At 60.4% G+C, this 13,570-nt stretch overlaps 1 protein-coding gene across 5 annotated transcripts; it reads right to left on the reverse strand.

Annotated features, from left to right (window-relative positions):
- Positions 1 to 418: 418 nt before the first annotated feature.
- Positions 419 to 13,287, reverse strand: SIPA1 (signal-induced proliferation-associated 1). 5 transcript variants are annotated; one of them, XM_033207235.1, is made up of 16 exons: positions 13,161 to 13,287; positions 9,744 to 10,513; positions 8,988 to 9,115; positions 8,726 to 8,902; positions 6,250 to 6,424; positions 5,422 to 5,525; positions 5,003 to 5,160; positions 4,316 to 4,925; positions 3,727 to 4,001; positions 1,862 to 2,080; positions 1,670 to 1,781; positions 1,477 to 1,585; positions 1,290 to 1,391; positions 1,149 to 1,203; positions 862 to 940; positions 419 to 769 (listed from the first exon to the last, which is right to left on the reverse strand). In XM_033207235.1, exons 2-16 carry the CDS (start codon positions 10,420 to 10,422, stop codon positions 623 to 625), a joined length of 3,129 nt encoding a protein of 1,042 aa, XP_033063126.1. In that variant the 5' UTR covers positions 10,423 to 10,513; positions 13,161 to 13,287; the 3' UTR covers positions 419 to 622. The 5 variants fall into 5 exon arrangements, with proteins under 5 accessions (XP_033063126.1, XP_033063128.1, XP_033063127.1 ...); XM_033207237.1 differs by lacking the exon at positions 13,161 to 13,287 and adding an exon at positions 12,925 to 13,150; XM_033207236.1 differs by lacking the exon at positions 13,161 to 13,287 and adding an exon at positions 11,323 to 11,976.
- Positions 13,288 to 13,570: the final 283 nt, after the last annotated feature.

Consider the following 13,570-nt stretch of genomic DNA (forward strand, 5'->3'; position numbering starts at 1 on the left):
GGAGAGAAGCGGGTCAAGGGCCCATTTCCTCCAGGACATGGAAACAGCCCCAGTCAACTGAGGCGGAGATGCCACCGCCTCTGGAATTGGGCCCTGCAAGAAGTGGCCAGGTGGGTGGAGAGAGGACGAGGCCTGGGGGCTCAGTGGCTTCAGAGAGAAGAATGAGGCCTGCGCGGAGGTGCAGGGCCTTGTGATGCATGGCCAGGGTAGGTGTGGGCTGTGGCCACCTGCTTCCCCACAGAACCAAATAAACGTTATGGGAGAGAAGCCAAGCAGTGGCCTGACCTCAGGGACCCCTCAGTGAGTGCCAGCCCATCTCTGAGCCAGTGTTCCCAGGGCCTGTCCTGACTGCTCCAAGGAGTTTGGCTGGGGCCTCTGGAGGCAAAACCCCTTGCCCTGCCCTATCTTGGACACATATTCAGACGCAGACAGCAGTGGCTTCTTTACTCCCTGAAGTCCTCTTTTCTCCACAGAATATTTACAAACAGGGAAGGGGTGGAGGCCACCCAATAAGGGGCTGCGGAGGGGGCAGTGCTAAGACGCGCCTCTGCGCAGGGAGAGTTCCTGAGAAGGGCTCAGTGTGACCACGGTGCTCTCAGGGGCCCAGGTGGTCCCAGGTGGCTCAGGCCAGGTGAGCGGTGGGCGAGCCCAGCTGCTTGGAGGCCAGGAGCAGGCGTGCGGCTGCGCTCTCAGACTCTGCCTGCAGCCGTCGGTTGTTATGTCTCAGGTTCCGCACCTCCTCCTCCAGGGCTGCCCTGTCCGCCTTCTCCTGGGGTGGCGGGGGGAAGACAAGAGTCAGAGCCGCCAGCCCCTTTCCTGGGGCAACCCTGTGACTCCCCCCAAGCCCAGCCCACCCCTCACCTTCTGCAGGTCCTCCTGCAGCTTCCTGAGCATGGACTCCAAGTGAGAGACCTTCTCTGAGAGGTTCCCAGGCTCTGGCCTGAGGACATGGGGGTCAAGACTCAGCAGGACCAAGGCAGGGCGCAGCGCACCAGCTGACTCTCAGCCCCACCTAATGAGAGGGGCCCCGCTGGTCTTCTAGGCATATGTGGCAGCAGAGCCGGGACAGAGCTCCACCCCAGCGGACAGGCATGAAGTGGGGGGTCATGTGGGCAGGTAAAGCGGCTGTGGGGAGTTGGGGAGCTTACTCAGCATCAGACTTTGGAGTTCCCTTAGGGTCTCCGCTCTCTGGGATGGGCTGTCCTGTGGGGACAGAGGGATCAGGTGGGCACGTCAGAAAGGGGGCAAGAGCACTGCCCAGGCTTACTGCAGCACCCTAGTGGCCTCACCCTCTCGGGACAGCGACTCCAGAATGGTGTTGCAAGTGGAGGCGATCTCCGAGATGGCCTGCCACTCATCCTCCAGGGTCCCACTGCCTGCCTCCGACATGACTGTGGGGACAAGGAGCAGGCTGAGCTGGGGAAGCCCAGAAGCACCCCCCCGACCCCTCCCCTGCTCTCCTGGGTCCAGACTCACTCCTGCTGATGGAGTTCCGCAGAGACAAGGTACGTGGCAGAAAGGAGGCCCTCAGCTCTGGAGCCGGGTTGCCCTTGTCCTCAGAGCCACTGGGACTGCCCGTCCCATCCTGTGCGACAGAAGTGGATACAGATTCAGTGATGCCCACTGTCACCACTGTGCCACTGGGCTCCAGAGCCTGGTTTCTGCTCACCTGGGTCAGGGGTGCCTCACTGTCAGCACTAGGTACTGATGGCTTGGCCGTGGTGGCCAGGAGGAGGTCCGGGGTGGTGTTGGGCAGGACTGGGGCCTCATCTGACAGGGAGCTGGGGAGAGCAGGGGTGGCTCAGAAAGGGAAGCCGCTTTCCCAGAGGCCTGGAGGAGAGGGAAGGCCAAGAATGTGCACCTGCGTGGTGACAACGAGTTCTGGCTGTGCAGGAACTCGGTCCTCTCCTCAGCCAGATCCCCAGGCGCTGGAGGACTGCCACCATCTTGCAGGCACAGGTGCAGCAGCTGTTTTGTGGTGGGCAACAGGGTCACCCCCTGGACCTCATCCTGCACAGGCTCTGGGGCCCCCCGCCGGCTGGGCTCCTGCAGGGACAGCATGTACAGCTCCGAAAAACTCCTGTGGAGGGAGACAGGGTCAGGCAGGACTTCCCCAGTTCCCAGCATCCTGCATCACCAGCCCCACCCCCAGCCCGGCTCACTACCAGGAGCAGGAGAGCTCCCCAGCTTCCAGACAACAGTGAAAAATGACTGCCTGGTTACTGGCCATTTTTCCAGACTAGGGTTCAAATTCCAGTGCTGCCCCTGTATATCCCAAGCAAATCACTCTGAACATCAATTTCTCCATCTGGGAAATGGGGATAACAGTACCAACCTCCTAGTGTGCTGTGAGGGTTTAAATAAGATGTTTAAATTGCTTAAATCCCAAAAGTACTGTCTGTAGCCAAATCCAACCTGTGCCTTTTCCTTTTCTTTTCTAAAGCAGATGTGCCAGCTGCTGTACTGCAAGCTAAGCATGGATTTTACCTTTTTTTTTTTTTTTTGAGATGGAGTTTTGCTTTTGTTGCCCAGGCTGGAGTGCAGTGGCGTGATCACAGCTCACTGCAACCTCCTCCGCCTCCTGGGTTCAAGTGATTCTCCTGCCTCAGCCTCCCGAGTAGCTGGGATTACAGGCGTCTGCCATCATGCCTGGCTAATTTTTGTATTTTTAGTAGAGATGGGTTTCACCATGTTGGCCAGGCTGGTCTCGAACTCCTGACCTCAGGTGATCCACTTGCCTCAGCCTCCCAAAATGCTGGGATTACAGGTGTGAGCCACCACGCCCAGTCCGGATTTTATATTTTTAACTAGTGGAAAAATCAAAATAATATTTCATGATAAGTGAAAATCATATAAAATCCGAATTTCAGTGTCTGTAAAGTTTTAGTGAGATACAGGCACATTTATTTATTCATTTACCTACGACGACAGAGTAGCTGCGGCAGAGACCAGATGGTCCAGAAAGCCTAAAATATTTATTATTTGGCCATTTACAGAAAATGTTTGCCTACCCCTGGCTTAGCACAGGAAGTTATCAATAGTGTGTAATGTGTGTGGTGGTGGCAGGGGGGCAGGTGTCAACACTTTAAAAAAAAAAAAGAAAAAAAAACAGATAGTCGGGGCTATTTGATCTTTTAAGCAGTGGGAGCAACGCGCTTAACGGGTCCCATTCCACATAGAAGAAAGAGGTTCAGGGCGTGGTGGCTCACGCCTTTAATCCCAGAACTTTGGGAGGGCGAGGCGGCTGGAGCACCTGAGGTCAGGAGTTCGAGACCAGCCTGGCCAACATGATGAAACCCCCGTCTCTACTACAAGTACAAAAAATTAGCCGGCCGTGGTGGTGCGTGCCTGTAATCCCAGCTACAAGACAGGCTGAGGCAGGGAATTGCTTGAATCCGGGAGGCGGAGATTGCAATAAGCCAAGATCACGCCATTGCACTCCAGCTTGGGCAACAAGAGTGAAACTTCGTCTCAAAAAAAAAGAAAATTAAGAGAGAGGAGCGAGACAGAGGAGAGAGAAGAGAGGAAGAGAGGGGAGAGAGAGAGAAGAAGGAAGGAGAGAGAGAGAGAGAAAGGTTCAGACGGGCTAAGAGACCGGAGACTCTTTCTAAAAGGAAAGGTATCCACACGGGGTTCCCGAAACTGCTGATGGCGACCCGGGAGGCACAGACTGCGCGGTGGCCAAGTGCCGGCCCTCCCACCTCCCCGCGTCCCCGGCACCCTGACCTGCGGGGCCGGCCGCTCTCGTCGGGGGGCAGGACGGTGACGCAGACCTTGGGCGCCGAGCGCAGCAGCTGGGCAGCGGCCTCGGGCCGGAGACTCGGCAGCGTCTGGCCGCACACGCGCAGCAGGCGCGCCCCGGGCCGCAGCCCCGCCGTCTCGGCGAACGTGAAGCGCTCCACGTGCGTGACGAAGCCCTCGGCGTCCACCTCGAAGCCCAGGCGGCCTTGACCGTCGCGGGGCAGCGCCAGCTCGCGGGTCTCGCAGCCGCGGCTCACCAGCTGAGGGCGGGGCGGGGCGAGTGGGCGGGGCTGCCGGGAGGTGGGGCCTCCCCAGCGCCCGTCCCCTGGACTTCGTCCCAGGCCACACGGAACGTTTCACAGCCCCCGAGGGTCGCGTGTGCCACCGCCCGAGGGATGAGGACCAGAAGTCGCTTACTCGAGGGCACCAGTTCCGGCCTTGCCAAGCCCCAGGGCTGGCTCTGCCCTCCTCGACTTTCCCTTCCGCAGGAGTGGGGGACAAAGGCGGAGGGAGGGATCCAAAGCAGGCTCCGCCCCGCCGCGCGCAGGTGCCCCAGTTTTCCGCTCAGGCTCACCTGCAGGCGCGCCACCACCTCGCCCACGGCTTGGCCGGGGGACCCGTCGAAGCGCAGCGTGATCGCCTCCCCGCGGCCGTGGTACAAGTCCAGTTGCTGCTCGGAGAAGGTCCAGGCCAGCACGTCGCGACAGGCGCAATTGAACACTACGCGGCCGTCGCGCGGCGCCACCAGCACCAGAGCCTCGGCCGAGATGCCCAGCAGGCAGGGCACCTCGGCGCCTTCGGGGCCGCTCGCCTGAGCCCCGGCGGCGACCCGCGCCCCGGACGCAGCGCGCACACCCCACACCAGTGAGCCTGCTGCCTGCAGCTCGGCGCCCGGGCCCCGAGGGGCTGCCCGGCGCCTCCCACCTAGGGAAGGCAGGCCGAAGCGTGAAGCCGAGTCCAGCGACGTAGTGGTCACTTCGTTGGTGGCCAGGTCTTGCAGGTATTGCTGGCGGGTGCGTGTGGCCATGGCGTGGAACTGGCGTGCGTGGCCGGCCGCCTGCTCGCCATTCAGCGCCTTGGCCAGCAGGAAGGCGCGGAAGTCGGCGTTGGCCGCGAAGGGGCCTCCGCCAGCAGGCAGGGCTGGCCCGAAGGCTGGGGTGTCCTGGGTGCGGCTCACGGCCACCCTGCGGGGAGAGAGGTGGAAGTGAGGGGTAGCAGGACGCCATGCCCACGGGAGACCTGGGACCACACCGGTGCCCACCTGTAGGAGGTATGCAGTGTGCAGGGCGCATGTGCCCGCACCACTAGGAACACGTGTTGGAAGCGTGAGCGGATGGTGGCCGGGCAGAAGGGCTTGCTGCCAGGCTCCTGGAACACGATGGTCACAATGTCGTTGCCAATGTGACGCTTCCGCAGGAGCTGGGGGTTGGATAGTTGGGGCTCGTGATGAGGCCTTCCGTGCCCCAAACCCCTCCTTATTCAAGCAGGAGAAAGCCAAGACACCAATGGCTCCCCCACTGCCTCTGGTGAAGACCTAGGGTGTTTGTCTTTGGGAAGGGGCCACCAGAGGGGCGGGTTGTTGGGGCCAACAGAGCTCCAGCCAAAGCTCAAATGTCCTGGACCATGCAGGGCCCTCCATGGTTCCTGGAAGCCCCACCCCCACGCTGGTCCCCCTCACACCTGCTGCTGGTTGTTGGGGGTGTAAGGCAGCATCGTGGACACATGGAACATGATCTCGTGGTCCTGGTACGTGGTGTAGAGGGAGTGTGTGCCTGTGGAATCCGCTGTGGCCAGGGAGTTAGGGATACAGAAGGAGACAACAAGGGGAATCTGAGTGACTTGAACTTGCCATTCCTGTCTGCACACAGGAGCCTCTGTGCCCCAAACAGCAAGTGGACAACCAGTCATGCCACCAGCCAATGCCCAGCCAGTGAGATCCAAGGGCCTCATCCCTGGGTGCCCCTCCTCCCCTCCCTCCACAGGCTCCAGCCCCATGCCAGAGTGAAGGGGGGTCAGGATGGGAGCGTTGAAATAGAATGAAGACAGAAATGAGAAGGGGTCTCAGAGAGAGGCCAGGGTCAGGTGTCCTAGGAGAACAGGTGTCACTCCAGGCCCAAGCATGTGTGGCATGCTGGGAAAGTGAAAGGCAGGCACGGGGTGCTCAGTACAACACCTCCCAGGGGTCCTGGGGCCCCTTCCACCAGGGAGGCAGGGGCACCTCTCTTCCATGAGGCTGAGCTGCTGGAATGTGTTTGGTGGAGGGGTAGTGCCCCCAAACCACTTTAGCCCTAGCTCAGGCAGTAGGGTACTTGGGCCTTGAGGGACAGTCCCAGCCCCTCCTCTCAGCCCAGAGCTTGACCCTTATAGCCCTGACTCAGATCCTCAGCTCACACAAAGAACTCTTCAGCCCCCAGGCCCAGGATTGTATGGACAAAGGAGTGACAAGGCAATTCGTGCTCACCCCCTCAGCACAGATCTGCTCCCACCCCTCCTGCCCCTGGGCCTCACTTTTGGTGTCTAGTTGGGCCCGGTAACTCTCAAAGCCTTTGAGCCGCACGACATCGCCCAGCAAGGTGAGAAACTGCATGAAGGCTGGTCCCGCCTCCTGGTTGTTGTACATCTCCTCCTCCGAGCCCTGGCCCGCCCGGCAGTATAGGATGCCCACCTTGCGCTGGAAACTCAGCTGTGGGTAGGAGACAGAAGGCATAGGCCTCAGTCCCCCACAGCCCCACCCCACCAGCTCGTAGGGAATGGATGTGACGCTGGCCTGGGGGCTGAGCACCAGCCCTCTCTGAGCCACTTGTGTCCTTGCCTGTCAGGTGAGTACAGTCTGTTGTGCTCCTCGTGCTTGGGAGGGCACAGGTAGGAAGGGATGGGAGGAGGCTGGTTCCCATGTGGCAGTAGAGAAGGTGATTCACAGAAAGAACCCTTCCAATAAACATACACATTATCATCCTCCTTATCTCAAGGCTGGACTGTCCTCTCCACCCCTGAATCCAAAGCACCCCCACCCCAGCCCCTTCAGGCCTTGAGCCAGGCACCACCTCTGCCCCCCATGCTCTCGTTTCTGTGCCCTCTGTTCCTGGCTCTTCCCTCTGCGGATAACTGGATAACTGTGCCCAGCTCAAGGTGCTCTGAGCTCCTCCAAACAGCACAGACTCCCTTCCAGCAGTCACCTCCCTTTTCTACAACTAAACTTGTCTGCACTCACAGTCCCCACTTCCATTTCATTCCTCCAACCCCCTGCACCTCCCACTCCCCATATGGACCGCAGATGTGGCCTCATCCTGGCACCCTCCCGGCCACAGTTGGCACTGAGGATAGCTGGAAACTCACCTTGCCTAGGGCCCCAGGGACCCCGTCCTCTTCTGCCTGGGCCTCTTCTCCACCCATGCTCCTCCCACTCCCTGGCTGCAGCAGGCATGACACCCCCATCTCTGTCTCCCACTCAGACCAGCCTACCAAACCCCAGGCCCTTTTCTCCAGCTGCCTAATGTCTTACCTTGCTGTGACTCCTCCACCCTGCTCCTCCTCCTTAAAGCACACAGCCTGGGGGCCAAGAAGCTGGGGAATCCTAGCACTTCACCTCTTCCAGTCAGCCACATGACTACCCAGTCCCTCTTGGGTCGCCTCCTCTTCACCTCCATTATCGATGCCACTGTGTCCAGCCTGGGCAACTGCAACAGCCTTCAGCCTGGCCTCCCCGCCCCATACAGTCTAGTCCCCATGCTGCAGCCAGAGAGTTGCCCCTCTCAGATCTGCACTGGATCCCTCCATGGCTCCCCAGTGCCCATGGTAACAAATGCAAGCTTCTCCCCAGCCCCTCCCCACAATCCCGACCCCAGCCACGCAGAACTGACTGCCTACTGTGCCATGCTCTCATTCTCCAAGCCTTTGCACAAGTTACTCCTTCTGACTGGAAAACACCTGCTTATCCAGGCTGGAGCAAAGTTCTCCCTCCTGGAAAACCCTGGCCAAAGAAGGGTTCTCAGCACTACCCTTGTGGCCCATGGAGCCCTCAACATTCCCCTTTCGGTGTTATCCTGCTCCTGTATTTCAGCAGTTCTCTCTGGGTCTCCTTCTCCCACCCAGCTGTGAGCTACTCAAGCAAAGCACCTGGTCTAGACCTGTCCCCAGCATCCAGTCTGAGGCCTGGCACCAAGAAGGTCTAAGAAATGTTTTTTGAATGACTGATGGGTTGAATGGACACAGAGGAGACTCAGCCAATAGGCAGCTTTCAGCATGGAGTGGGGGATGGAAGGAGCCGCTCCAGGAAGCTGGAGCACCACATGTGAGAGGAAACCCAGCAGGAGCTGTGGGGGAAATTGGCCAGGAATGATGCGGGAACTGCAGGACCGGTGGGGTGAGTCAGACCAGGGCATCTAGGGCTGTAAAGATCTTTTTTAAATGCAGACTGTGGGCTGAGTGCAGTGGCTCACGCCTGTAATCCCAGCACTTTGGGAGGTGGAGGTGGGCAGATCACAAGGTCAGGAGTTCGAAACCAGCATGGCCAACATGGTAAAACCCTGTCTCTACTGCAAATACAAAACTTAGCTGGGCATGGTGGTGCGCACCTGTAATCCCAGCTACTCGGGAGGCTGAGGCAGGAGAATTGCTTGAACCCAGGAGGTGGAGGTTGCAGTGAGCTGAGATTGCACCATTGCACTCCAGCCTGGGTGACAGAGCGAGACTCCATCTCTAAATAAATACATAAATAAATAAATAAAGAGCAGACTCTGATTCAGATGGTCTGGGGGCCCAGAATCTGCATTTCTAGATGGTGTGGATACTGCTGGTCTACAGAACTCACTTTGAGAAGCAAGGTTCCAGATGACCTCTGATACTTTCTCTCTGAAAAGCTAGCTCTCCTGGGGTCACCACCCGGCCCAGGATCAGGGTCAAGGCTAGGGGTTTGGGAGCTGGGCAGGCTGGGTTCAGACTGGGGCCAGTTAAACGGCTGTGGGCTCCGCGGCCGGTCACTCACCACTTGCTCATCCAGTGTGAGCAGCGTCCGTGGTACCTTAGGTGAAGCTGAGCCCAGGCGCAGGCAGCTGGGGCTCAGCTGCGGCGCCACATGCTCCAGAAGTTTCCTTGGGGACAGACCCCGTGGGGGCCCCGGCGGCAACGCGTCCTCCGAGATGGTGCCACGGAGGGTCCGGAGCTGAGGAAGGGGTGTAGGGGAACTCAGGATGCATACAGGGTGTCGGGGAGGCAACCCACGTCCTGATCCCGCGATCCCGGCCCACCTGCGTGGTCCGCACGATGACACGGTAGCTGTGCAGGGTGCCCCCTCCGCTGCCCTCCTTCTCCTCCCGCCGCAGGCTCACTGCCACCGGGCCCAGCGACTCGTCCATCCCGAAGAAGTTCTGATGTTCTGGGGGACCGCGCCGAAGAAAATGATTGGTTCCGCCCGCTGGCAGCCCCGCCCCCGCTCGACCACGCGCATCACTAAGCTCCGCCCTACGCTTCATCTCACCACCAAATGCTGACCCTAGACTAAGTCCCGCCCCTCTGTAGCCCCGAGCTCAACATCTTGATCTCAACTCTGATCCAGAGGTGGACCCGGACCCAGACCCAGACCTAGATCCACGCAGCCAGCTCCCAGGCCTAAATCCTGCCTTGGCCCCGCCCACCACGCCCCCATTCTGTCTTCTGTGTCCTGGAGCCCTCTCTGCAGTGCAGGTGAGAACAAGGTTCACGGATGCAGGGCTTTGGGGCCTGAGTTTTCACCCCACAGAAATGCCCATAGGGAATCTCTCCCCAGGCTGAACCAGATGGAGGCAGAAGGACCAGCCCTGGCTGGGGGTGAGGGGCCAGGGATTAGCCTTAAGAAGGTCATTGAAAGTGGGTCCAGAAGGACCCCAGCTCAGCTCTTGAGCCCTCCCAAGGCCAGGGACTTTACAGAAAATGGACAGTTCATGAGCCCTACTGTGTGCACTGCAGGTGACAGGGACCTCTTCTTCAGCACCCCTCCTCCCCTCCCTGGAACTGCCTTTCCTCACCTTTGCCATAGAAGTACTTGCGGTAGTAGCCAGCACCCAGGTCTGCGTGCTCCAGGCTGTAGGCCGAGGTTCGGTTCTGTGGCTCCTCCAGGATGGACACGGCCGCGTTGGGCAGTGCAGGGGGCACAGGTGGGGATGCTGGTCCACCCAGGCCTAGCTCACCCTCACCCCCGAGCTCACACACAAAGCCAGGTGCCCCATGCAGCAGGTCCGAGCTGGCAGCCTGGTCCTCCGCTGAAGCCAGGGTCCCAGAGCTGGCCTCTGAGTGGCTCCCCGTCCCCTGCGACCTTGGAGCCCAATCAAAGAGCAGGCTTTGCACGTCATAGTGGGCAAACCATCGAGGCTCAAGCACTGGCGGGAAGGCAGGCTCTGGTTCCTCGGCTGGCAGCCCCAGCAGTGCCAGCGGGTCAGTGAAGAGCCGGGTGGAAGTGGCTGCAGGGCGGCTGGCCTCTTCGTGGCTGTGGGCACGGGCACGGGGGCTGGCTGGCGTGGGGGGTCTGGCCTCACCTGCATCACTCCCGCTGCGCAGGAGCGGGCCCCGGACTGGCCTCGGATCGAAGGTGTGCGGTGTCAGCGGGGGCCGTGCTGGCTGGCGCAGCTTGCGGGCAAAGAGGTCATCTGTGGACGCAGGGGCCATGCCCTGCCGAGGGCTCCCCACACCGCCAGCCCACATGGGCATGTTCTGTTGGCCTGACTCTCCGGGGGCTGGGCCGCATTGGCGGGCACGGGTGTTTGGTGCCCAGCCGGAGGTTGCGGCAGCAGTTCCTGCCCTGAAGGAGGAGGGGGCTGTTCAGAGGGGCCTGGGCAAAAAACAGGAACCCAGGCCCCCAGCCTGGTCCTCCACCACCCGCGTTGGCTTCCGGCCCCCTCCGAGACCATCAAAGCTGCTTCCGCTTTCCAGGCCACTTCCTTGTCTGCCTAGGGCTGAGGTGTTCAGCCCCCTCCCCGGCTTAGCTGGGCAGGGCTAGAGGCTGGGCTGTTGGGTCTTGGCCCTGAGGGTCCTGGAGCCTGGGCAGTCCTGGGGCTTCCAGGGTCCCCCAATTGCCACCCACACACCTTAGCTTTGGCCTGGGCCCAGAGTAAGGGTCCCACCAGGACCTAGCCCAACTGGACAGATGACTTGTATTGGCTGGGACGGGAAACCCAGGGGCCACTGGTGTCTGGGTCCTGCCCACTTAACAAAGGGAGGACGTCCTGTCCCCAGAGACCTTCCTCCCTGCCCCTCCCACTTCCTTCAGGGTCCCTGGAGAGCTGATCACCCAGAGAGGTCTGATCTCAGTGCCCTGGACCTCAAGGCCTCAATACCACAAGGACACATGGGTTCCCAGGGGGGCAACGGCAGGGCAGCAGGAATGGCAAGAGGACTTCCTTCAGCACAGGAAGTAGCCCCAGCTGTGGGCCTAGCCCTCTGCCAGGCCCCCACATCCTGAGGAAGGTGCTGGGGTCACAGCAGCTGTCATGGGACCCCAGTCACCCTGGCCTGAAGGACAGGCCAGCTCACCTTCTTGCAGGCTACTGTGCCCAGGCTTGGGCGCAAGAGGAGTCACAATGACAGGGACCCATAGGGACCTCTGCCTACCTGGTCTCACTGATGCAGACAGGGAGGTTTGAACCCCATGTGACAGATGGTCAAATGAGGTCCAGAGGAGATGCTCTTGCCTGAAGCAATTCCATGTCAGAGCTAGGATTTGAACCTGGGTCTGTTCATCTTCAGGGCCTAAGCAGGGCTGCACCTGCCCACTGCTGTCTGTGTGCGTAGGTGTTGGGAGGTGGGTGTTGGGCTGAGGTTCAAGGTCTCACAGGATGCAAGATTGAGACACCCAAAGCCCCAGGGACCTGCTAAGTGCGGAAATGTGACGCCAGAGGCAGGTGCAAATGTTGGTGGGAGAACTTGAGGGAAGCCACGTCCAGGCAAGACCTGGATGGAGTAGGCAGTGAGGACAGGGAGCTGGGGACCTTCCACTGGGGGTACAGGCATCTAATGGTGGGTCTTCATGCAGCATCCAGCGACATCATGCAGGGCTGGGCCAGTGGAGGAGGGGCTCCACACACCCCTTGCCTGGGGCCTCCAGAACCAAGCAAGGGTCGGCTCCCCAGCCCAGGTGCCTTCTACCTTAATTCTCCTGAATAAGCTCCCATGCTGACTTTGAGCTTCTGTTTTCTCATCTCTAAAATGGGGTTAACTGGCTGGGCGCAGTGGCTCAGGCCTGTAAGCCCAGCACTTTCGGAGGCCAAGGTGGGGGGGATCACCGGAGGTCAGGAGTTCGAGACCAGCCTGGCCAACACAGTGAAACCCTGTCTCTACTAAAAATACAATTAGCTGGCTGTGGTGGTGCGTGCCTGTAGTCCCAGCTACTCAGGAGGCTGAGGCAGGAGAATCGCTTAAACCTGGGAGGCAGAGGTTGCAGTGAGTCGAGACCACATCACTGAACTCCAGCCTGGGCGACAGAGCGAGACTCTGTCTCAAAAACAAAACAAAACAAAACAAAAACCTGGGGTTAACTATTTCTGTCCCCTCCCAAGGCTGTTGAGAGACTGAGAAGAGTGAAGTGTGTGTCGCTAGCTATCTGTGTGTGTGACGGGTGCAGCCCCTGGCTCCATGAGCCAAGCTCTGGGCACATCCAGCGCTCCGGCCTGGGCTATAGTCTGTGAAGGAGTAGGAGGGCATGAGGGTGGGGGTCTGTGCAAGCCCTGCTCTGTGCGGGCTGAGCTCTGCACGCTTGGAAGTGAGCTCTGTGCATGTGTGCACCCAGCCTGTGGGCTGCCTCTTGCTGTGGCTCAATGCCAGGCTCTGGCGCTGCCTTGAGGGGTGTTCTTGGGCTCTGCCCCCAACCCTGAAGCTTCACACAGGGTCCATTGAGGCCAGGACATTCCTCCGGGTCTGTGTCACTAGGGGTGGGGGGAAAGGGCCGGCCCCGCCCCCACAGATCCGGAAGGCCTGGCTGCCCCAGGAGGAGGAGCTGGCCACTTCCCAGCACATCTGGAGGTCATGACCCCATTTCGGCTGCCAGGGAGTGCGACAGATGTTTCCTCCCAGGCCAGGCCAGGGACTGGGGTGGAGGCCGCCTAAGGAGAAAAGGAGCCTCAGAATAAGGGGGAGCCCCGCACACACTTGCAGTGTTGAGGGGGAGGGGGGTCACAGCGCCGCCATCAGGAGTCAGGAGCCGCCGCCTCCACTCACCGGTTTGCTGGCCAGGCTAAGCCGTCACACAGAGGAAGTAGGAACGGCTGGTCAGAGACAGGGGGCTGGACATATTGACTCGGGACTGAACTGGAGCCCGGAGGGAAGTTGGGAGGGTGCTGGTGGCGAACGTGGCGAGGACCCCACTCCCATACACATCACCCAGGCCCACGGCTAGGCCCTCTCCCCTGACGGGCCCGACAGCAGTGCCTCCCGTCCCTCGCTCCCGCCAGTACCTCTGGGGCTCCCGCCCAGCCGCCGCCGCCCGCGCTGGGGTCCCGCTGACGCTCACCCGCTACAGCTCCCGGCGCCGGCTCCGCCTGGTGGCGGGGCCATGCCGGGGGCGGGGCCATGTTGGGGCGGGGGCGGGGCCGGCCGGGAGCTATCTGCGGCGGGAAGCGCAGCAGCGGGGATTTCAGGCCTGGCGGCGGTCAGCCCCGAGCAGTGCTGATTCTAAGGCTATTTCCTCGGCTAAGAACCCTGGGCCTGCCTTCCAGACCAACCGGAGGGCTAGCGTCCACTTCTCTGCCAGTATACAGCAGATGCTCAAGAGTCTGCCACTACTGTATGGAGCACTTGCTAAGCCCTGGGCCCTGGGCAACTGTTCCACTAGCGCGCTCTCATTTATTCATAAAACACCTTAGAC

The sequence above is a fragment of the Trachypithecus francoisi genome, unplaced genomic scaffold, assembly GCF_009764315.1.
Source record: "Trachypithecus francoisi isolate TF-2019V2 unplaced genomic scaffold, Tfra_2.0 Lachesis_group8, whole genome shotgun sequence".
In the NCBI taxonomy this organism is placed as follows: domain Eukaryota; kingdom Metazoa; phylum Chordata; class Mammalia; order Primates; family Cercopithecidae; genus Trachypithecus; species Trachypithecus francoisi.

Bases quoted from the DNA above. Each gene is read 5' to 3' on its own strand.
- SIPA1 (XM_033207235.1), bottom strand. From the start codon at position 10,422: ATGCCCATGTGGGCTGGCGGTGTGGGGAGCCCTCGGCAGGGCATGGCC. The intron at 1,782-1,861 runs GTGCACATTCTT...TGCTCTCCCCAG, and splicing joins AACTCGTTGTCACCACGCAG to CTCCCTGTCAGATGAGGCCC. The intron at 941-1,148 runs GTAAGCTCCCCA...CCATGTCCTCAG, and splicing joins ACTCCAAAGTCTGATGCTGA to GCCAGAGCCTGGGAACCTCT.